General features: G+C 37.5%; 3 protein-coding genes across 3 annotated transcripts in view; 2 read left to right on the forward strand and 1 right to left on the reverse strand.

Annotated features, from left to right (window-relative positions):
- LOC104727655 (early nodulin-like protein 1) overlaps positions 1-566 on the forward strand; it is a 1,993-nt gene extending 1,427 nt beyond the window's left edge. The window contains exon 2 of the mRNA XM_010446743.2: positions 5-566. Coding sequence (XP_010445045.1) covers positions 5-360 — 356 coding nt within the window. The 3' untranslated portion in view covers positions 361-566. The remainder of the gene's footprint in view (positions 1-4) is intronic.
- On the forward strand, positions 1,768-3,882 carry LOC104721787 (1-acyl-sn-glycerol-3-phosphate acyltransferase 1, chloroplastic-like). The gene is made up of 7 exons (XM_010439855.1): positions 1,768-1,877; positions 1,973-2,016; positions 2,242-2,314; positions 2,515-2,706; positions 2,834-3,240; positions 3,324-3,425; positions 3,500-3,882. The coding sequence occupies exons 1-7, from the start codon at positions 1,790-1,792 to the stop codon at positions 3,713-3,715; spliced, it is 1,122 nt and encodes a 373-aa protein (XP_010438157.1). The 5' UTR covers positions 1,768-1,789; the 3' UTR covers positions 3,716-3,882.
- LOC104727656 (putative F-box/LRR-repeat protein 19) lies at positions 13,262-14,575 on the reverse strand. The gene is made up of 2 exons (XM_010446744.2): positions 14,229-14,575; positions 13,262-13,448 (listed from the first exon to the last, which is right to left on the reverse strand). Exons 1-2 carry the CDS (start codon positions 14,573-14,575, stop codon positions 13,262-13,264), a joined length of 534 nt encoding a protein of 177 aa, XP_010445046.1.

The following is a 24,777-nucleotide window of genomic DNA, read 5'->3' on the forward strand; positions in this document are numbered from 1 at the left end:
ATAGTGTGGAAGTACGACATGAAAGTAGATTCAGTACTAGAAGTGACAAAAGAAGATTACGATAGCTGTAACACAGCAAAGCCCTTGAAGCAATACAAGGATGGACACACTGAGGTTCATCTTGACAAATCTGGCCCTTACTTCTTCATTAGTGGTGCTCCTGGAAACTGCGCTAAAGGTGAAAAGATTACTCTTGTTGTTTTGTCTGAACGACCATCCGGTGATGGCAGTGTCGCTCCTAAGGCTTCTCCTGTTAGTCCTACAGCTCCGGCTCCAGCTCCCCATAACGCTGCTGGTGGATTAAAGGTTGCAAGCGGTTGGTTCTTGACCGCAGTTGTGATTGGTTTGGCTATGGCTTAATTGGAGAAGTCAATCGAGAGATTGTAGTTTTTTTTTTTTTACTAAGTTCAATCTTTTAGCTAAATTTAGTTTTTCTATTTCCAGATTGTTGAAGTTTGTTTTGTTGCTTTAGTTTTCATCATCATAAGATATCTATCTTTCTGTTTTATGTTAAGTGTTTGGGATATTTTCACTCTCAAAACTTTTAATCTATAGTTTGTTCTTGCGATTCGAATCTAAAATTATTTAAAAAAAAACCTCAACAATGGAACTAAATATTTTCATATAGTTTCTCTCTTTTTACAAACGTCAATCATATACTATAAATACGAGATTTGTTTTTTTTTGTTAAAAGATAATTCAAATTAAAATAAGGAGAAATGAAAATGTTTACAAGGCCCGAGCCCAGGAATAAAGCCCAAACAGGGAAAAATTAGTTAGACCCATAGTTGATAAATACGAGATTTGTTGACTCAATAGTTAACACAAAGAGATTTTGACCACATTTAATTATGTTAATGGGTGATATAGGTTTAGAAAGTAAATATATTTTATGTACCAAAATGAAGTTGTGAAAGGAAGTAATTAAAACAAAGCTGTAACCTAAGAGGATAAGTGCTCTAAACGGAAAAGATAATATCTTTCATGCTACAATGTTATATATAAATTACATTTTGAGATTTGTCTTACATGTATTACCATAATATATATTCTAGTCAAGATCTTCCTTGATTATGTTGCTAATTCCAATGTGGTAATAAGATGAGGCCAACTGGATAATGTGCTAATCCATTTCCATTATGGTATTAAATCAATACTACTGTTTTGGTTTTTAAAATTGATTTCAAAACTGATACACATGTACTACTCCTCAATGTTACACATACATATCTCTGAATTCGAATTAATTAGTTTGTCATTCACAATTAATATGCCTGTTTCATTAATTTCATTCTGAATCAAATTATCAATGCTTTTATTCTCCAACAGCCGTACGAGATTAAATTCTAAAAACGTACGTAATAAAGTAGTAAATTTCTTTTATGAAATGTTTTTTTAATTCAAAAAGGTTAAAATTTGGTTTTGATTAATTAATTCTTGAGCAACTTGAGAAGGTTGCTGGAGTAATGATGCTCTTAGATTCTGATTAAGAATTTTATGAAACAATTCAATTCCAAAAGTCAAAATATATCATCAATTCTCACTTAATGGGCCATCATTAGTAAATGCCCTAAAAAGGCCTTGTAGTTATTTATACTAGCGGGCCCTTCACATACAAAAACAAACGACATGTAGTCAATATCACAAACGAGGAAACAGCAATCCGCCGCATTTTCATATAAAAACGACAGACAGTTGATGAATAGAAATTGAAAACAGTAGAGCAAAGAAACACCCCCCCCCCCCCGAGATAAGCTTGGAGGAAGGAAGAAGATGACACGGATTACTTATGAGCTCAAATCTGACGCATGTTTTTGGCTCGAGAGATTCCGCCATGGATGTCGCTTCTGCTCGGAGCATCTCTTCACACCCTTCATGTATATGCTTCTTCTTCTTCCTCCTCTTCTTGAATTTTGTATCTTTATCTGTTGAATACAATTACTAACTTTGTTTTCTTAATTCATGTTCTCAGATTATAGAAACCCGATTTGTTCATCACAGTCATCGTTGATTCGGGTACTAATTTCGTTTCTTCTTTTTAAGGTTCTTTACTGTTTTTGTGATTGATTCGTTAGTTTCTGCGATGGAAGCTTAATCAAGATTTTAACTTGGTGATGTTTTTGCTATTTTACCCATTAAAAAACAAAAATTGCAAGTTTTGTTTTGGATTTAGTTGAACAATGAACATGAAGCTATCTTAAAATTTGTTCTTATTTCTATGAAATTTATTTGGAGATGCAGCTTTCGAGAGATAAAGTATGTTGCTTTGGTCGTATTTCGAATGGTATAGCGAGCTTTAGTACTTCCCTTCATGGTAAGGCAACGATATTGCCCTTTTTTGATTATAGATTTATCTGCAGCCTCTTCAACTGAAAGCTATAGTTTTTATCTTATCTCTTGATGCTATCTTTGGAGTCACTCTTTGTTACTTATACAAATACTATTTGTTTTGTTTTGGCGTGAGATTGATCTTTTAACTCATTACTTGCTTTGCTTTCCATGTTTCGTCTTTAGCTGTTCCGAGGGGAAGAAATTTGAGTGAAACAAGACGTACTGGCTTTCAATTGTGTAACCGCTCTTTAAGTTGGGATCCTCTCAGATTTCTTTATAAGAAATCACATAGATTAAGTGAATTGGCAAGAACTATCACTGTGAGATCAGATCTTTCTGGAGCTGCAACCCCTGAATCTTCTTATCCGGAACCAGGTTTTTTTCTTTTGGCTAAACCTTTTGTGAATATATTTTTGCAGTAGTCTGTTTTGCTAGTTGAACAACTTTGTTTTCCTAATCTCTATACACAATTCTGTCTTGTTCTTTCAACTTTGAAGTGCAGAGATTAAGTTGAGCTCAAGACTCAGAGGGGTATGCTTTTGCCTTGTTGCTGCCGTTTCTGCCATTGTTCTCATTGTCCTGATGTTAGTTGGTCATCCGTTCGTCCTTCTCTTCGATCGCTATAGGAGAAAATTCCATCACTTCATCGCTAAACTTTGGGCTTCCATAAGCATTTATCCCTTTTACAATATCACCATCGAGGGTTTGGAGAATCTCCCATCATCAGATACTGCAGCTGTATATGTTTCAAACCACCAAAGTTTCCTGGATATCTACACACTTCTCAGTCTTGGAAAAAGCTTTAAGTTCATCAGCAAGACAGGGATATTCGTAATTCCCATTATCGGTTGGGCCATGTCAATGATGGGTGTCGTTCCCTTGAAGCGGATGGACCCAAGAAGCCAAATGGTATGTTAACTATATGTTTCTCCCACACTCCCCAAGTGTTTGTTTAAGCAGATGGACTCTTTTAACTCTTGTGCAATATACAGGATTGCTTAAAACGTTGCATGGAACTACTAAAGAAGGGAGCATCAGTATTTTTCTTCCCAGAAGGAACACGGAGCAAGGATGGTCAGTTAGGTCCGTTCAAGGTAAACACAATCTCTAAGATTCTTCTTGATCATTTGTTCTGTGTGTTAACATAATGAGGCTTTCGATATTACAGAAAGGCGCATTTTCGGTGGCTGCAAAGACGGGAGTTCCAGTAGTACCAATAACGCTAATGGGAACAGGCAAAATCATGCCAACGGGTAGTGAAGGAATACTGAACCATGGGGAGGTCAGAGTTATCATCCATAAGCCGATACATGGAAGTAAAGCGGATGTTCTTTGCAACGAGGCCAGAAGCAAGATTGCAGAATCTATGGATCACTTAAGCTGATCTCAGATGTTGTTTTTGCATCGTCTGATAAACAATGAGAAGCCATAATTTCACATGTGGTAAAGATTAAAATACGTTGAGATTTCTTTAGTCAAAATTCTGATGTTCCCTTGAAAATATTTGAAAGAAAATGTCAATTTTGGTTTAAGAGATGTCAGTTTTACGCATAGGCCAGAGTATGAAGTGCTTGGAAAGGCTTCTCTAAGGTTTACAGGGTTTTGCTTTTTTGGATTCCAAGTTGAGAAATCTCTACGGCTTTTATGACCTTATTGGTCTTACTCTCACACATGTTTTTCTTCTCAATAGTCTCTGTAAATCATTTATAGAAATCCACATAACTAGAAACTGTCAATGTGATAATTATTACTGGCTTTTCATGTTACTACCATGTATACTTGCGTGTAACAAGCATATAATTATCTTATCTATTGCATCATGTATGATCTTAATTCTTTTTAAGTTTCAATCCTTTGATCTGATTGACTGTCACTTGTGTTATGCACTTTGCAGTTTTGAGGGCTATAGAGAAAGTTCATAGATAGAAATAGCATAACATTCATAGCGACGGTTTAACAAACGACATTTAAAGTTCTGACTCTTGACACAGAAGCAAACTGAAAGCATAACTAAACCGAAAGCATAATTAACCGTCTCTAAGTAGCTCTAGACTCTTGCAGACTTAATTATAACTAGGATAGGGGATAGATGAAGATGCAGTTCCAGTAGCAGAGCGCTGTTGGAACAAGGAGCTGTGAGGACACAGGAAGTAGTAGCAGAGCGCTGTTGAAACAAGGAGCTGTGAGGACACAGGAAGTTGTATCTGGGAACGGATGAGTGAGGTGTGACAAGGAGACGTAGCTAACGTGTCACTGTCCGTGTATAAAGATAAAGCTGGATTGAGAGAGGAGATATTCGGAGAATATCTCACTCGACGATTAAGGAATGTGAGACCTTGGCGCACAAGTATTTGCCTTAGACGAAGATTCGAAGATCTTCATGTTAGGGTTTTGAGTGGTTTAGTATAAAAGACTAAGAGAATGTAGTCGCAGGTTTTTTAACACTTTGAGAAACCTTTTGAGAGAGATTGTATTCTTTGAAGCTAATCAATCAATAGCTAAGAAGGTGAGTGTTGTTCTTCTCTTAGATCTAGACTAGGGTTAGTTAGATAGAAAAGAGAAGAGTGCTTAGATTTATTCTTGTACTCATTAATCTGTGTTATAAGAATAAATAGAAAAGCGTTAGCTTGGCGTTTTCCAAGCAGAAGTCTGTGGTGTAAACCTCTATACCTTTACAATTGGTATAAGAGCAGACACCTAATAAAAGTCTGTCTTGTCTTTTCCACAGGTGAGATCTTGCAACAAGAGGTATGGAGAAACCACAAACGTACGTTGCCATTTCGAAGGTTCTGAAACTGGATCCGGAGCACTATGGACATTGGACGGTGTCAGTCAAACAGGCGATTCAAGGCATTGATATGGAAGCCTGGTTTGCATTTGAAGATGGTTGGACTGAACCAACAGTGAAAGACGACAAAGGTGTGTTGGTGCCAAAACCTCAGAAACAGTGGACTGCTGAAGAAAAAGCTGAATCCAAGCACAACTTACAAGCCTTGTCAGTGATTTTCAACTCTCTGCCTCTGGATCAATTCAACAGTGTCTAAGGATGTGTGGCAGCTAAGGAAGCTTGGGATATCCTTCAAGTCACCTTCGAAGGAACCAGCAATGTGAAACGCACTCGTTTGGATAATTTGGCGTCGGATTTTGAGAATCTGTCCATGGAAGAAGGTGAAACCATTGCCAACTATAGTGGTCGGTTGAGTGCCATCGCACAAGAGGGTGTAGTCATGGGAAAGCGCTACAAAGATAAGAAGCTAGTAAAGAAGTTTCTCAGGAGTATACCAGATAAGTTTCAACCACATAGATCTGCCATTGATGTCTCTCTGAATTCTGATGAATTGACTTTTAGTCAAGTTGTTGGAATGATGCAATCATTTGAGATACAACTGAAGAAAAAAGAACAATGAACTGCTCAGTCCTTTGCTTTGAAGGCTGGTTGAAACTCCGAAGGCTGTTGTGGCACAAGACTCTGCGGATGAAGAGAAGGTTGGGTTGCTGGTTAGGAAATTTTTCCAGAAAATGGAGTGTGGTCACCGTAAAGGATCGACGTTTGCAAGAAGAGAAGATTCAGAAAGAGATGTTAAGAGAAGTGATAAGCAAGACCGTCAGTGCTTGGAATGTGAGAGATTTGGACATACCAGGGTGGAGTATCCTAATAATAAACGCAAGTGGTCAGTACAGTGCTATGGATGCAAAGGGTTTGGACACACCAAGGCTGAATGTCCCACCAAGGAGAATAAATCCAAATCACTTGTTTTCTGGAGTGATAGTGAATCCGAAGATGATGTGCAAGACGGATAAATTCTTAACAACTATGTGGCTCTGCTGGGAGTGATTGAAGACAATGAAGTTGAGGAACCAGCTGTGATAATTCAACCTACTATGGTATCTGACTCAGAGGACGATGAGGCGAATTTGTCAGCCGAGGAACAAGTCACCCTGCTCATTTCAAGTCTTGTTCAGAAGAAGCAGGAGTATGATGAACTGGTTGCTGAAAAGGAGGCTCTAAAGTCCCAACTCACACTGTTGTCCACAGATCTTGAGGAAGAAAGGACCAAGTCTCAGTGACTTGAGAAACAACTGGATGACCAGCTGAAGAATATCAGAATGTTGAGCAATGGAACAAAAGACCTTGACACTATTCTCAACAGTGGGAGAGTTGGCAATGTGAAGTGGGAACTTGGATATCAAGGCACTGGTGCTTCAACATCTACTCAGTTTGTAAAGGGTCAGACCTCGGTAAGTAAAGAGTCTGTGCCTACTAACTCATCTGTCCATGTAACGACACCTGCAAAAGAAAGGTATCAGCAGACTAGAGTCAGTCTTCCCCAAAGACGGATTCTGCCCACTGCTAAGGCCCCGAACAGAGCAGCTTCAACAGTGAATCAGTTCAATCTTTTTTTTGGTGTCCAAAATCCCTATTCGGGTCATCAAGCATATGGACCAGTATTCAGTGTTTCTCGCAGTTGAAGGAATGGATGTTGGTATTGTGGGAATCTCAGCCACTTTAAGGCTCAGTGTTATGATTATAACAATCGGATGTCAAAGGTGTCTCAACAAGGGTTGTATCACAGAGGCATGAGATCTATCAATCCGTTGTATGTTCCGAGAGGAGAGATGTACTGCCATGTGGCTCAGGCTGAGAGTCACAATGGTTGTGACCAAAAGAAGTGGTACTTTGATAGTGGTTGTTCTCGGCATATGACTGGAGCTCACACCAATCTGTCTGATTTTGAAGATGTGTCTGCTGGTCGGGTTACTTTTGGCGATGGAGCAAAAGGGTTAATCAAAGGTAAAGGTGTTACTGGTGGAAACACACAACCCAGTCTTAAAGATGTGTTTTTGGTTGATGGATTAAAGACATATCTCATTAGTGTCAGCCAGTTGTGTGATGAAGGTTTGGATGTTACATTTACCAAGAAGGACTGCAAAGCTGTTGATCAACAAGGCTTTGTGAAGTTGGAGGGCAAGAGATCCGGTAACAACTGTTACATGTGGAAATCAATAAAACAATGTTTTCTTGCATCAACCACAACAGATACTGAGTTGTGGCACCAGAAGTTGGGGCATCTAAACATTCGCACTATGCAAAAGCTTGCACATCAAGAGATCGTTTGTGGGATGCCTAAGCTACAGTCTGATCAGCACTTTGTATGTGGACCGTGTAACAAAGGGAAACAGGTCAAAGTGTCACACAAGGCTGTTTCTGACATTCGCACCAGTCGTGTTTTGGACCTGGTTCACATGGATCTGATACGTCCCATTTGTGTCAATAGCTTGACTCGTAAACGCTTCATCTTTGTTATGGTTGATGATTACTCTCGTTATACATGGGTTCGTTTTCTGCGAGAGAAGTCCGATACACTTGAGTGTTTTCGGATTCTGGCATTACAAATCAAAGGTGAGAAGTGGGCTATCAAAGGAATACGAAGTGATCACAGTGGTGAGTTTCATAATGAGCTGTTTGATGGATTCTGCACAGCTGAGGGTATTTCTCATAAGTTCTCTGCACCCAGAACACCAGAACAGAATGGCGTGGTTGAGCGCAAGAACAGAACTCTACAGGATATGGCTCGTGCAATGCTACATGGGAATCAAGTTGCTCAACACTTCTGGGATGAGGCTGTCAACACCGCTTGCTACACCATCAATTGGGTGTATGTTCGACCTGGGACTTCCAAGACACCCTACGAATTATGGAAGGGTCGAACCCCCTCTGTTAGTTACTTCCATGTCTTTGGATGTGTCTGTTACATCTTAAATGACAAAGATCAGTTGGGAAAGTTTGATTCAAAGAGTGATGAAGGACTGTTCATGGGGTATTCTGGGAATAGTATGGCGTTTCGGGTCTACAACAAGCGCCTGCGCTGTGTACAAGAGACTACCAATGTGGTTTTTGATGATATTTCTTTTCAGCGTGTGGCATTCATCCCTATGTCCCATTCCTATGATCCAGTCACTGTTTCTCCTGATGCCTCTTCTAATGACTTGGAAGTCGTTTCCTCTGCTGCTTCTCTGGTTGTTTCCTCAGAGGTCTGTCCTCTTCCGGTTATGTCTTAGGCTCCTCGGAATCACTCCACTAATGATGTTATTGGTGAGATTCAGGGGGGGGAAGAGTGACCAGGGGAAAGCAAATCGACTTTCTACATTTAGCCCGGAAGAATCAGCGATCAATCATTCAGCAGGTGCCACAAGACTCTGAAGTAGTACAGTTTGCATGCTTTGTTTCATCAACAGAGCCGAAGAACCACAGAGCAGCCCTAGCTGATGAGTTTTGGATAGCGGCTATGCAGGAGGAATTTGAACAATTTGCACGCAGTGATGTGTGGGACCTCACAAGGCGACCGGATGATGTCAATGTTGTGGGGACAAAGTGGATCTTTAAGAACAAGAGTGATGGACATGGGTGTGTTGTGAGAAACAGAGCTCGACTCGTGGCTCAAGGCTACTCTCAGGTAGAAGGGGTTAACTTTGATGAAACTTTTGCACCTGTTGCAAGGTTGGAATCTATTCGGTTTTTGTTTGGAATGGCGCGTGCCCTGAATTTCACACTACATCAAATGGATGTTAAGAGTGCTTTTCTGAACGAACTTCTTCAAGAGGAAGTGTATGTTGAGCAACCTAAAGGGTTTGAAGATCCACAACATCCGCATCATGTGTACAAACTGAAGAAAGCTTTATATGGTTTGAAACAAGCACCTAGAGCCTGGTATGAGAGGCTTATAACGTTTCTGATGGATCAAGGCTATGTTCGTGGTAGTGTGGACAAGACTCTGTTTGTTCTGAGTCTCGACAAAGGCCTGATGTTCGTTCAAATTTATGTGGATGACATTGTGTTTGGATCAACCTGTCAGCAACTTGTTGATCTGTTTGTACGGAATATGACTGATGAGTTTGAAATGAGTATGTGTGGTGAGCTAACTTATTTCTTGGGTTTGCAGGTTAAACAGTCAGCTGAAGGCATTTTTGTTTCTCAAAGCTCATATGCAAGAAGCTTGATAACCAGGTTCGGTCTCACTACTAGCAAGGAAGCCAATATACCGATGGGAGTGAATGACAAACTATCAAAAGACGAAGCTGGGGAGGATGTGGATGAAAAGCTATATCGGGAATGATTGGTAGTCTTCTGTACTTGACTACGAGCCGACCAAACATCTATTTAGCTGTTGGTGTGTGTGCTAGATATCAAGCAAGGCCTAAGAAGTCACATTTACTTGCTGTAAAGAAGATCATTAAGTATATTAAAGGCACAGTGGAACTGGGGATCTACTACACCAAGGATACAACCACCAGTTTAACAGGATACTGTGATGCAGACTGGACAGGTTCCGTGGATGATCGCAGAAGCACAAGTGGTGGTTGCTTCTTTATGGGTAACAATCTAATATCTTGGCACAGCAAAAAGCAGAACAGTGTATCACTTTCAACTGCTGAAGCAGAGTACATTTCCCTGGGTAGCTGCTGCACTAAACTGATGTGGATGAAACAGATGGCTGCTGATTATGGTATTGTTTCTGACTCTATCTTAATTCATTGTGATAATCAGAGTGCAATTAATATTTCTAAAAATCCTGTCCAACACTCACGAACCAAGCATATTGATATTAGACATCATTTCATTCGTGAATTGGTTGAGGCGAAACTGATTGAGATTGATCATGTACGCACCGAATTTCAGCTAGCTGATTTATTTACCAAACCATTAGACTTTAACAGATTCACTAATCTGCGTAAGTCCATTGAGATCTGTGAAATCTAATTCTTTGTTTAGTTGTGTTGATTGCTTGATAGGGGCACACATCGAATTAGACCATGGAAATCCTAGGATATATAAAAGGTTGATGGTTGTTGTATGCTGAAAGACCATGTGGAAAATAGTTGTCTGTCATGTCGATCCAGGCTCCTGTGAAATGTTGTCATGTCTTAGGAGGTCAAAGAGCTGAGGAGAGACAAAGTCATGTGATTGCATCAGTGACTTGAGATCGATTCAGAGGTTGAGAAGTCAAGTGATATCTTTGAATCTCAAAAGATCTGTGAAGAGCAAAATAAAAAAAAATAATAATGAAAAAAACAAAAAAGAAGAAGAGAGGGTCTGTTTCTTGATCTCTCCAAAGATATTCCAGCTGCCTATACATGTTTGGATGGCATTAAAAGGATTGAAGGCATGACAGTGTGAAAGTCTATCCATTGTGTCAACTATTATCCTTTGACAATTCAAGAGGTTGTGGTAGTGTTCGATGTGGGTTTCTTGAAGAATATTGGCATGACTTTGCGAGTAAAGGTTTCCAGGTATGTTCTGGTTGTACTTAACCTTTTTAAAAAATTTGCCATGAATCAATCTCTCTCTGGATCCCTGAACACTGATATGTGAAGTCTGAATACATCGATCAATGGGTTGTAGCTGTTGGTGTGAGTGTTGTGTTTAAGCATTATTGCATTAAATGGTTGTCTAGTGTATGCAGTGAATTGGGTTGACTTCTAGAGATACATGCACCAAACTCTCTCCAAGGCCCAATCCGGCCCGTTTTAGAGGTTTATATAAGAGGAACAAGGGTTAGGGTTTTCACACATCACCATCCTTGAGAATTTGAACAATCAATTGCTCAATCCTCTTTGTTTCTTCTCTCGATCGCTTTGAATTCATGTGTACTAACCACACTGCATCAATGAAGTCAATCCTAAGCGGCTTGCAGCGCCTTGTCCAGCCCATGCAGGACATCGCTCCGTTGGAACATCACCTGGGTGGTGGTGACTCCTCTTCGTCGGAGGTGACTCCAGCAACTCCGCGGTGCACAACCATGGTCCTCTATAATCCAGACGGACCTGAATCAGACGAGGTTCCTAAAGTTTTCGCCACGGCTTTTTCTCGTGACGATCCAGTTGTCTCCTGGTCTTAGCCTCCACAATCCCCTGTTGCATGTGACTCTTCCTCTACCTCACCTCCTCCGAAGCCCGTTACAGTCGAATCCCCGGTGGTTGAAGTCTCCGACACTAATCCGTCGGTTGACATTCCTGGATCGAGTGTGTCTTCTCTACTTCGCAAGCGACACACGAAATCCTCCGTCTCCATTGCCCAAACCAAACGACTGTGTACCAGCAGATCTCGGGTTCGTGGTCCTGTTCTGACTCCCTTCGACCGGAAACGGTTCATCTCCGCCGAGGCTGCACGCAGGTATGGTTCTTTCTCTACTCGTATTCTGGCTCCAGAAGCCAGTGCTGTGTGTGGTGATGATGGGACGGTCAAGTTCCTTCTCAAGCAGTTTGGGTTGCTCAAAACTGTCATGGGGATAGGTCCCTATGTTGCTGAGGTGGTCCATGAATTCTGGGCGAAACTTCCGACCGTCAAGGTGGACACTGATTCGGTGGATGTCCTTGTGCAAGACAGGGTGTACGACTTCTCGCCTGCTCGAATCAATGCGTTGTTTGGGCTAAAATCCGTGGATCTACGTGACCAACGACAACGGACTGCAGCGATTCTAGAGGAGGATTTGGCCTTGTTCTTGTCGGATGGGAAGGTCAAACAGTGTACGCAGTTGGTCCCTACGGTTGTCCGGAACTCGACAATCAAGGAGCTGCACAAGCTCTGTTGAAGCAACTGGTCCCCTACTGCCAATCATGGTTATATATCCACAGGTAGGGCGATGATCATCTACATGATCATGCATCAGATACCTTTCGATTTTGGTCGATTGGTTTATGATCAGATCCTTCAGCTCGGTCTGCAAGCTCAGTCAACGTCCCGGTTGCCGTTTCCCAGTTTGATATACCAGCTGCTTTTAGCCCAGCATCCGGTTGTTATTGAGCGCCAACCATCTCCACGCAAGGCTGTTGCAAAGAACAAGCGACCTGAATCTTCGCGGGTGCCGTTTAAGTCTGACTCGGCAGCTGATCGCAAAGCCATGCGTCGGGCTATTCGTATTCTGCAAGAAGCTCTTGCTGCAGGTAAGTGTTCTCTTGACTCAATCGCCTGTAAATTCCTTCTTTCGACTATTTTTGACTCATGGGTGCTAACCAAGAAGGGGGAGATGAAGATTCGGAGTCTGATGATTGATTTTTGTGGAGGAGCAGGATTATGTTTTTGTGGGGGAGTGGGTGTTTTTTTTTATTTTGTTGTTGCCCATGTTGTTTTGGTTATTGAACTCGCTGGTCATTGACCTGTTTATTTGGTTTGTAATAAGTTTGAACCAGGCGTTGGTCCCTTTATGTTGGATTTGGGTTTCTATTGTTCTGGGTTGTGCTTTGTGTCTCTGTGTGTCTTTTGGTTTTCAGGGTTGGATGCATCAGTTGCTTGATTATCAACCTGAGTCAAAAAGGGGGAGATTAAAGATGCAGTTGCAGTAGCAGAGCTGTTGGAACAAGGAGCTGTGAGGACACAGAAAGTTGTATCTGGGAACGGATGAGTGAGGTTGTATCTGGGAACGGATGAGTGAGGTGTGACAAGGAGGCGTAGCTGACGTGTCACTGTTCGTGTATGAAGATAAAGCTAGATTGGGAGAGGAGATATTCGGAGAATATCTCACTCAACGATTAAGGAATGTGAGACCTTGGCGCACAAGTATTTGCCTTAGACGAAGATTCGAAGATCTTCATGTTAGGGTTTTGAGTGGTTTAGTATAAAATACTAAGAGAATGTAGACGCAGGTTTTTTAACACTTTGAGAAACCTTTTGAGAGAGATTGTATTCTTCGAAGCTAATCAATCAATAGCTAAGAAGGTGAGTGTTGTTCTTCTCTTAGATCTAGACTAGGGTTAGCTAGATAGAAAAGAGAAGAGTGCTTAGATTTATTCTTGTACACATTAATCTGTGTTATAAGAATAAATAGAAAAGCGTTAGCTTGGCGTTTTCCAAGCAGAAGTCTGTGGTGTAAACCTCTATACCTTTACAATAGACAGCGTTCATATATACGCCATTGTTGGAGTCTTGGAGACTTCAGTTGTTGAGAATCTGCACTTTGGGGCAATTCTGTTTCACCATGTTGAGCGAGTTTTCAGTTATTCCACCTGAACTGCGGACGCAAACTTCTTTCAGCTTCTTGCATTTCGACGCAATCTTGAGTATGGATGCATCAGTGACACTTGGGCAAGAAGTAAGCCAGAGCACCACAAGATCAGGGCAACTGAGACAAGAAATGAAAACATTAAACACAATACGAGTGATATGTCTAAGATTCCAGAGGCGAGACCTAGTAAGGATTAAAGGGGGTCAGCTGACCCCCTAAAATTTTAAATTTATCCTATAGTCCTTTAAGTTTTACAATACTATTTATAGTTTTTCTGTTTTGACCTCTTTAAAATTACAAATTTGTGTTATTCCTTTCAATTTTTATCATATTTTCTACTATTTTGTGTTTTGACAATATTTTCCTCATGATTTTTAGTCTTTTTATTTGCTTCACCTATAAATATTTAACCAAATTTGTAGTTTTTTTTTAATAAAACAAAGATATATTTTTAGTTTTTTAGTTTTTTAAAATTATAAACTTTAATCTTTTTAGTTACATTTTGACCCCCTTAAATTATATATTTCTAGGTCCGCTACTGTAAGATTCTATCATGCAACGCTTGGGATTATGGGTCTGGCTAAAACTGACGCGAGCAAACTTATAGCAGATCTCAACACCATGTATAACTACCCTGATCCATGATGACAAAAACTATCCTATCTAAATTGATTTGTTGCACTTTCCTCTGTTCAGGTTCAATATTGAAATATACATGGCACATTGCGACTTTCAAGCATGATCAGTTTCCTTTGAATTCTCTTGGGGAATCCATGATTTTATTTCCCACTTAAATGCAAATTTGTGATATACTACATAGCCAAAATCAAAATGCAGAACTAATATGGACAGTTGACACCAAAAAAAAGAAAAGAAAAGAAGAGTGCAGTGACTTACTTATCAGCAACGTAGGAGATGGATTTGTCAGTGCAGAGCTTGATCTTGATACTCTTCAAGCCACCCTTGCTCCTATCGACAAAAGCCTGTAGAAGGGCGTCCATCTTCTCCTCCATGGCATCCCAGTCGAACTCACCAGAGGCCGGAAGCGGAGCAGTGCGAGTTCCAAAGCCAAAGGTACTGTAAACGGCCATGTTTCCACCTTGCGACCATGGCTTGCAGACTTGCATTGGGCCGTCCAACATCTCATCAACAGTCAGCTTCGAGAAGACTTCGAGCAAGCAATCAGGTGTTAAGTTAGCCCACTCACTCGAACTTTCGGATCCCTTATTACCCTCGTCGCTCATTTTCGTTGCCCTCTTTGTTTTTGTTTTTCTCTGTTTTTTGTTTTTGTTTTTCGTTGTTTCTCTTGAAGTGTTACTCTGTCTGTTGATAATCGACTAGCTTTATATAGAGATTTTGTGAGCAATGAAAATATTGAAATGTTGGAGTTTTTAAAATTACAATTTTAGAACACTTCTTTTCTGTTTTTGCAATAAGAGAGCTTGTGCTTTTCCGCATGTTAAATAAAAGCTTAGGCAAGCAAGACCAGAGAGTTGAATACGTACGCTGACGAAATTAGTACATCTGTTTGACTGTTACCAGTGAAGTTTAAAATATTTGTATCTGATTGCTTTATCGACATAATATATATTTATCAGATTCTAATATTTTGTGTATCTGCGTAACATAAGTTATATGTATCCTATCCAAATTTCGTTTTAGATGATCATTTTAGTAAAACATGTAAAAAAAAAAAAATCTATCAAGATAGAATGATGAATATCCGGTCCAACGGTCACGTTATGACTCAATTGGTTTTTTCTTATTGCGGACCAGATGATCTCCTTTCCACAGTAATGTTTAGTTTTTTTTTCCGGAGGAGCTGAAGATTCAAGATACAATCACCAAGATATAAAGAAATTAGAAACTGTTTAGTTTGAACAAGAACAATCACTACTATATCGATCGTTCCAACCAAACTTTTTTAATCACGAATATAACTTTCTTTTCACGTGATCTACTCACTTTTTTTTTGTTATTAATTATCTACCAACTTGCTATCACCAACAATTGCACTTGCAGGTTAATTACACCTATATATATTACTCTCTCTTTTATGTGCTTTGCAATATTCAAATTTGACATTAATAGTATTTTTTCTTATGTTTACTTTACTCAGGGACTATAGTTTCAGTAGAACGGGTGTTTCAAAGTAGTTTTTGTTATTCTGTTTACGCTCTATTAATATTAGTCTTTTTTTAGTTTTTTTTTTGCTTCGCTAAAACAGTGAACAATTATGTAATGCCACATGATTTTTGTTATTCTGTTTATGCCACATGGTTTTCTTATTTTTTTTTAATTATTACTGTTATCTTTTACAGTAAAATTATTCTAAAATATTACAATATGTTAAAAATCACATATCTATTTTAGTGTCATTTTCAGATTAAAAAAAAAGGATGTTAAGATTTTGAGTACTGAAGTTAACGTCATTATAAATGATCTACACCTTTAATTTGTGAGAATTATTGAAACTATTTATTACAATTTTGTTATTATACAAAGTAGTGAGTATATTTGTTACACCTATACTGGTACTTATATGTAGCTATTTACTACAAGAATAATTAGTAACTAGTTACTACAAATTAAGTTACTAATCACAGTAGTGGGTATATTTGTTACAACAATATCCTTCTTACGTGTAACTAATTACCTTAAAATAAATTAGTAAAATATGTTTAGAATTGTCACAAAAGTATAGTTGCTTATCAGTGGCTATTTCTCACAAACTATTTTTTGTATCTAGTGGTGTCACTAATTATTACAAATTATTACAATTTTGCTACAAAACTTTTAATTTAATTTTTTGTAACTAATTAGTAACTAATTGTCGCAATAATTAGTAACAAAAAATAACGTGACAAATTACGAAGCTATATCGCCCAATCTTTGTAGTGGATCGTTATATATTAGCAATACTTATATTTATTTAAATATCCAGGGAGAAACGCTAATATGTTCTTTTGGAAAATGTAAAAGTAATGCTGGGAGATAGACACACTAGTATGTTTTCTTGTAAAAAAAATGTTTTTATGCCTCATGATGATTAAAAAAATGTTCTCATGTAATTAGTTTATTTTTCCATCATGATAATTAGCTTACCCTACATGATGTATAAAATATTTTATGATCGTATTTATATCTCATGAGGACGAATCGATGTAACGAATTGTGTGTAAATTTTTGAAAAAAAAAAAAAAAAAAAAAAAAAAAAAAANAATAGCGGGACTGTGAGTCAAAGTTGAAAACGATCGACTAGGCGTACTTTCTTTATGCCACATTGATGAATGTATGATTCTAGTGTAACTAAAAAGTAAGAACACGCAAAATTGATGAGTTTAAAACGACTCAGTAGAAACTAAAATTCAGAAGATTCAGTAAAACCCATCATATCTAACAGGGTATAGATGTGGAGTCAAATTTGAAAACGACTGGGGTACTTTCTTTGCCACATGATATATACAGTATATTGGATGAGTTTAAAACGACTCAGTAAAATTTGTTTGCTAAAAGATTCTATGAAGACTATGATCATAATTATGTTACTGTGTACTGTACTTTTTGTCATTCTCTTAACTCTTAAGTAAGTGAGGGATGTATTAAACCGAACCAAACCACGTTGATCCTTTTAAATTGAAAAAAATATATATTAAAAAGTCAAAGGTATATATGTATAGTGGAGATAACGGCAATATATATTTTTTCTTGGTTTGCAAATTGCAACCTTTCCCCATGTCACATGCATGGACCAAGAGAGTTGTATGCCTCCTAAGTCCTAACCAACACAAACATAATACCCGATCCATTCTTTATATTTTTCTTTTTTTGGATAAAGGGGTTTCTAACCCATTCCAACTTTTGTAATGAGGATTTTAGAAAATCAATACATTTATGATTTTTTTTTGGTAAGGATCAATACATTTATGATAAGGAAGCAAAAGAAATGGGTTAGAACCCCCTTTATCCAACAAAAGAAAAAAGATTAATATTTTCTAAACAAAAATATTAAATGGGCTAGAAACCCCTTTTTCGTTTTTTATTTTATTTATTACTATTATTATTTTTTAACTCAAACTAAAATTAAATCATTCCAATAAACCTACGCTAAAATCGATAGAGAGTTTAGGAGCACCTAAACAAAAGGAAAAATATTAATATTTTAACATGATTTATTGGAATGATTTAATTTTAGTTTGAATTAAACATTCTAAACCCATGAGAGTGAAGTGTCTAATGGGTATCTTGTGGTGTTTTGTTTGGAAACCTCTTACCAATTATCTTTTTTTTTTCCTATTATTTTATTTTTTACAGTGTTAGATATTCTCTTAATAACCTCCCAATGGAGGTGTGTTTAAAGAGATATGCGTGAAAAAAGTTTCGGTCATAAAATTAGATGAATACAAACATTTTACCATTTAAGAGTTATACATATTGCAACTTATTAATCCAATTTGATTGTATATATTTCATTAATGAAACTAGAAATGGTTTCTTACAATTTTTTAAAAAAATCTGTGTAACTTGGTTGTTAAATTATAGAGGAATTATTATTACAAACAGTAATCTAAAATATTTACTGTTTGAATTTCTTTTGATCTGATATCAACGTTTTGATATTTGCTTCATAGTTCATAATAGAGTTTTCAGCATTTATTTAATATATACTGACTTTAAAGAACATCAGCTGACCCTTTATTTGATATTCTGGGTTGGAATGGTAACTGCGGTTTGGGAGGCCAAATCTGTCTGCGGTTTGGACCGCTCTATTTTTGGGACGGATTACAGATCGTTGTAGACCAACTTTATTTGTATGCAAAAGCGGTCTGCAGTTAGTTCGCAGTGGTCTTGTCTCTGCTTTATTTAGACCGCACTACTGCAAACTATATTTGCTGAATAATAATAAGAAAACGGTCCAGTTCGCAGACAAATTTGTCTACTCCAACAACTGCAACCATTCGCACCTCTAACTTTTGCACCGTTTCTTCCGTTAGACTTCTAATTAAATATGACTATATGAGTAATTGACAAATACTATCGGTTGGCTTTATGATTTATCTATGGTTTTTTCTCTGCTTCTTCTTATCTGCAATCAGCGAGTTGCCAGAAGTATCCGTAAATCAATCATTATAAGTTAAAAGTGTCTCATTTACAACAAAACAACAGAAGTCGTCCAAAAGCAGTGGTCAATTTTTAAAACTCAGTCAACATATATATATAGATAGCAAACTTGTCCCCCATTGTCAACACAACTCTTTTTGTCCTGAATTCTTGATTTTCTATCTTTTTATTTTGTTTTACAAAAGCTAATTTTTCATACTATAATTACTACAATTTTTCTGCTACATAAACTAATTGTTTTTCTTTTGCAAACGCAATTTCATTTATAAATTAAACCTTACCATATCTTATAAGGTTTTAAAATATTAATGAAGGGGATAGTAGTATTGGAAAATCAGTAAAACTGATAAATTCATGAGAGTAAGGAATACAATCTGTTTATCAAGAATTATCATTAGAATCTAATGAGAACAAAGTCACAAATTACATTCTCTAATATGATCAACCTAAGTTTTCTAATCTAAGATAAATATTAAAAAATGATACATTTAAAATAAGGGATGGTAAACTTCCTAAATTATCATATTGACAATTTATCAACAACCTTCCATAACATTCGTGATTCTTCTATAAATCATATATTTTTCATTTCCATAATCAAGATTTATTATTTTAGTTTTCGAGTTCTGGTCAGATTTGCAATTAGATGCGATTCGATGATATCAATCAGCTTTTTTCTAATTGTCGGAAACTTCTTATTTTGTTGTTGAAACATCGTATTTTCTCTAATTCGTTTGTTGAACAACCAAAGTGTTTCTTCTATTTGTTCCATCTACATTAATTCATATATATCATTTTTTTATACTTTCGTAGTGCAGTCAAAAGGGTTTAACAAATTGTAGTGATAGTTATAGACTTGTAGTCTAATTTATTCAATTTAATCATCTCCAAACGACATACCAATACATAATCTTTCCCTCGAAATTAAGGAATATATTTATACGATGGGGCAATGTCACTAACCAATATAACTAAGAGAATTTTAATTAATAGTTTGTACGAATCTATTAGTGGGCCAAATTATAAGTGGTCAAAACAAAGTCTCATTATAAAGCTAGTTAACTAATTAATCTATTTGAATTAGTTATTGAATAAAGCTGATTGTCAAGATTTCCAGGTCTTGGTGTCCACATGGGATGTTTATATAGTATAAGAAAAGGAGAGGTTGTAGATTCTTGTTAAACCCTAATTATAAGGCTTCAACTGCATGAAGTGCGGAGAGGAAACGGAAAAGAAAAGCATACAAATAAAAAAGAATGGGGGCAGACCGGCACGCAGTCGCATTACGCTTTACCTAAAACAATATGACAAGGCCACTTCAACTCCCTGCTTCACATTTTGGAGTCTAATACTTTTTTTACATGTATTATGTGGATAGAACTTACCCTGTTTTTATGCTAATGGTGGTTGATTTTAGTTAGAGATAACACCAACTAGATTCCACCAAAGTTTCACCGACTCTACTCTTTTTTTTTCAAAGGTAAAAAAGTTCTCTAAAGATTAACTCATTAACGTTTTTGGAAACTGTTTAAAACAGCAATTGTCTATAAAACGAAAAAAACATACAAGTTTTTGGTATAAAACGAAAAAAAAAAAAATGGAAACATTTTCCTATGGTGATATTGTCTTCGATATCTCTTTTCTTTTTTTGGTAAACAAGTTTTTCTCTCTTTTTTCTTTTGACATCGCCAAATTTTATCTCATTATCTGTAAAGAAACTAAAATATGTCACCACAAACTTTTCTAATTCTAAACAACGACTATAGTCGGATCAATAATCAATTCAGTAATTTTCATGTAAACGCAATTGTCGGTTCGTCTAGCCGTCGGAGGTTGGTGCTTCAAGGTCCTACCTTCGTTACCACCCATCTTGGTTCTGTGTGAACAAAGACGAAACTCTTTGGCGCGTGGGAAAAAAGCTTCGGTGCACGTGTCTCGTGTGAGTTTGTCCTTTTCTTAACCACGCACACACACACACACAACACCGTCGTTTACTTCCGTCCCTTTTGTTCGATTCTTATTGGCGTAGAACTCTCGAGAGCCACATGATTCCTCACTCTGTTAATCGGACTCCGTTATTACGCTGAGTTGTTAATTTTCTTAGTATCTTTTTGTTTGTTTTACATTATGGGAGTGCATAATTTATTCGAAGAAAAAAGGCTATTCTCACACGCCTCTCAGCTAATTGAGATTACGTCTGTCGGAGTTTCGATTCTTCGCTTGTTCCCAAGACTAATAAAGCTAATTCTTGTTCTATATATCGACCTATGTGTAACGCTAGATCTATATTCGGTATATCCTGAAGCATCGGGTTTTCTTTTTTTTTTTTCTTTTTTTCTTTTTTGGACAACCATAAATTTTCATTCAAATTAAAATCCATCAAGGGTTGTGTTCTTACAGCATAAAACCAAATAGACATAGAGAACTAAAGATAGGGGCTCTTTGAGCTTAACAAAATGATTTCACATTGAAAAGGTTTTGAGAAGTCTATTGGAACCAGGGCGGCTTCGTTCTTGAAGTCAGGCTTCACGAAATCCTCGACCAACGGGTGGTCATGAGCGGCTCTAGCGGATGGCACCGATAAGCTTTTAAAAGGGTGTTCCACGGAGGGAACGCTTGAGGGCTTTTCCGCCAACCTGAAAGGGTTCAATGGCATTGGATAGTTTAAGCTTTGAAGAGCAAACCTCATGATTATAAATAAAGCTGTATTCGGGGATCGCAAGCAGAGGGTATCAAAACATAACAAAGCAGATGGGTCATCCCTCTCATGGCAATAGAGGTAAATGAAATCCACACAAAGCTTGTAATCAGTTTGGCCCTGGAAAGTAGAAACAGACCCAAGCTTCCGATCTAATGGCAGTCGGTGGTACAAGGGTTCAACGATTTTTGTCGCCAACCTGAGAGGGTTCAATCGCATGGGATACTTAAAGCTTTGAAGAACATACCACATAGTTGTAGATGAAGCTATAATCGGAGATCGCAGGAAGAGGGTGTCAAACTGTAACAAAGCAGGTGGGTCATCCCTCACATGGCAATTGAGGTAAATGAATTTCACACAAAGCTTGTAGTCAATTTTGTCCTGAAAGTTTCAACAGACCCAAGCAATCGATCTACTGGTGGTAGGTGGTACAGGGGGTCAAAGGGTTTAAAGCAAGGGGTTTAAGCAAGCTATCGGATCCGATTCATAACTATGGTTATACAAGGTCGGCATCCGGACAAAGCTACTAAGCTGACCTCGACAAACAGATTTATCAAGCAGTTCTGAAGACACCAACATTCTGCTACCGAGAGAAACTCGACTTGATCCAGCAGAGACTATTGATACTAAAGAACTGGAACTTGACTTAAGCTTCTCAATAACAGGTCTAGGTAGATAAATTCTAACACTAAGCAAGCATTTTCGACAATGGAACAATAACTTCACATACGCAGCAAGCAACAACCAAAGAGAAACCGGCAGCAGGCATTTACTATGATTGAACGGATGCATCACAAGGACAAACGTTCGTGTGGAAAATGAAAATACAGACCTGGGCCTCAAAAGACGGAAACAGGGATCGTTGGCTTTGGTAGTGGGCCGAGATGAGGTTACTGGGCCTAACAATGGATACAGATCCATTAACAGAAACCCTAGGAAACCACCGGTTGAGAAGGGGGTGGCGATGGAAAGGCGGCGTGCTGACAAGTAGCTTTTCCGACTGGATCCACTGGACACCGGGAGGGGCATGGACAACAGAGATCTGGAGTCCTGAGGCTTCGCGGTGGGAGAGGGATTGAAGAGTAGAAAAAGTAGCTTTGTTATCTCAGCTTCTCGCGGACATGAGTTTCTTAGCCAGAAGGCGACACCACCGAGAGTCGTCGTCTTACACCCCAAACATAGAAATTCAGGCAAGGCGAGGATTTGTTCAGATCTGTACACTAAGAGAGGGGTCAGGTCTACTAGCCGCATCATGGGATTTGGGGAGAGAGGTTGATTCGGGTTGAGGGTCAGCAGAGCGATCCCTCGCCGTCTAACTTTGGATGAGTATCGGATAAGAAGACTTTCCAACGGGGGAGAGGAGACTTGAGGATGAAACTAAGAGAGAATGATTGATTGAGATAGGCACCAACACATAATTAAAAGGAAATAGGACAAGTAAACAGAAGCAGAAAGAAGACGAAGGATCCGACGCCGGCAAGCTGGAGCTTTACCGGCGTCGGAGCAGAATTCGCTTGAGGGGTTCTCGATATTTGTGTTTGAGAGAAAAAGGTTTTCACATTTGGTTTAGTTAAGTGTATAAAAAGTATGTTTGCATCGGGTTTTCTTAGATATGGAAAATTCTACCAAACTCCATCAACTTATTAGTTATTACTATCTACACATAAACACAATTTGTCTGTACGTATGATATTACAGCTAGTAATTAGTGTAGACAAACTAATTAATGTATATTTTAAGTATCCGAAGACATCAGCTACACTCACTCTCTTGCATTTTAAAATATCACCTCCATTATGAAAATCAAGACTTGCAAGCGTTAGATACGAGTGTTATTAAGCAAAATTCATAATCTATGTTTTATAAAACTAATTAGTTTTATCCTCTGTAACATGCACTATATTGAAAAGTTAATAAAGAATATGTTAAAAATGTTCTAAACGTAATAATGTATACAATATACTTGCAGTTTTATCGCATTAATAAAACTAATTTTGTTTATAACTCAAGAGACAAATTAACAAAGAAAACGATTAGTGATTCTTACAATTTAAAAAAATAAATTAAAGAATGGATTATATAACACACCAGAGACCAAAAAAAAAAAAAAAAAAACCTCTTTTAAGGTTCGAGTTTAACGTCACGCACACACGCGTCTGGACGTAATCAGACAGAATTAGATTCACTGACTGACGCCGCTGTAACTGTAACTTTTTTTAACCACTCGGTAAAAGAGGAACCTCGGTCGGATTATGAAACTTGATTTGACGCCACGTTAGTTGTTACTTGTTAGTTAACTCTCGCGCCTTTTGACTCTCTTGGTAACGATTCTTTTTATGTTCGCTTTATTTAACTTTTTAACTTTTTTTTTTCTTTTCTTTTTCCCAACTCTTTTCATTAAAAAAAAAACTTTAAACGAGCAAATTCAGCCCTTTACAACACTATGGAAGTACATGAGTTTACAATCATGATTTATAAACATAATTATTGCTTACCATATGAGACATGTTGTAAATCACTAATTCTAATTGTCGTTATCAAAGAATCTACTTCTTCTTTTTATTTTTTAATGGTTTATAAGCATAACGTTGAGCTCATCATCTCATCAAATGATTAGTTTTTGTTGTAAACCATTAATGATGGATCTCCATAACCGGTTCATGCATGTCCAAGTCCACAAGGTCTATTGTCCTATCTCTTCTTATTCTTTGTCGGTTTAGAATTTCTATTGAGTTTAGGATTTATGTACTACTATATATATGTACTCTTATTCGATTGAATGAATAACAACACATAAGAGAATACAACCTCTTGTTTCTCTACTTTCATAATTGTTGATTGAAATCTAAACTTTTATAACGAATCTGTCGACTGAATAAAAATCTTTCGATCTTGCATTAAATGTATTAGATGTAAGTTATTGATACCATTACAACAATATTTATGGACCACTTGTTAGCCAATATAAGGAAACTGATATGTATACTTGATGGAGATTTTTTTTTTGTCCAAGGCGAATAAATTTACAGTGTTACCACACCTTGCTTCATAAATAAGAATCCACCATCTAGTACTTCACATGTTTGAGTTGAGTCAATCATAAATAATATAGATCCCCACATCAAAGGATTCATTTGTGTTTCAAGGAAAAACCTTACATTTAAGTGTTGATGGTGTCATGACAGTACCACTCAAATCTGAGGATGCAGATATATTTACATAAAAAGATCCTACAGATTAATCATACCTAGTATTATGTAATAAATTTTAAAAAAACTGACCTATAGTTGGAAGGATCGTTCCTGGTCATATTTGGATTGAGGTTCGAGATATTTAATTTTAGTCAGATCCGACTTTGATTTGACAAACAATAGTATCATGATCATAAAAGAATATAAAATATTCATCATATACTTGTCACGACTAATGTTGACTAACACCATCATCTAAACCGCAATATTAATTTTTTTTCGTTTAAAAAAAATAAAAATAATAATTAATTGATTTATTTATTCTATTAGAATGAAGCCCGGACTACGTCCGAAAACAAAAATTTGGTAAAGTTTTTGTGTTGAGAAGTTAATGTGTTCAATTAGAAATCAACAAATTCGATAAAAAAAGATTAGA

The sequence above is a fragment of the Camelina sativa genome, chromosome 11, assembly GCF_000633955.1.
Source record: "Camelina sativa cultivar DH55 chromosome 11, Cs, whole genome shotgun sequence".
NCBI lineage: Eukaryota > Viridiplantae > Streptophyta > Magnoliopsida > Brassicales > Brassicaceae > Camelina > Camelina sativa.

What these genes read in the sequence shown, in the direction of transcription:
- LOC104721787 (XM_010439855.1), top strand. Translation starts at nt 1,790, where the DNA reads ATGAGCTCAAATCTGACGCATGTTTTTGGCTCGAGAGATTCCGCCATG. An exon ending in ATCTTCTTATCCGGAACCAG is followed by an intron (nt 2,707 to 2,833) that starts GTTTTTTTCTTT and finishes TTTGAAGTGCAG; the next exon opens with AGATTAAGTTGAGCTCAAGA. An exon ending in TGGACCCAAGAAGCCAAATG is followed by an intron (nt 3,241 to 3,323) that starts GTATGTTAACTA and finishes TGCAATATACAG; the next exon opens with GATTGCTTAAAACGTTGCAT.
- LOC104727656 (XM_010446744.2), bottom strand. Translation starts at nt 14,575, where the DNA reads ATGAGCGACGAGGGTAATAAGGGATCCGAAAGTTCGAGTGAGTGGGCT. An exon ending in ATCTCCTACGTTGCTGATAA is followed by an intron (nt 13,449 to 14,228) that starts GTAAGTCACTGC and finishes TTCTTGTCTCAG; the next exon opens with TTGCCCTGATCTTGTGGTGC.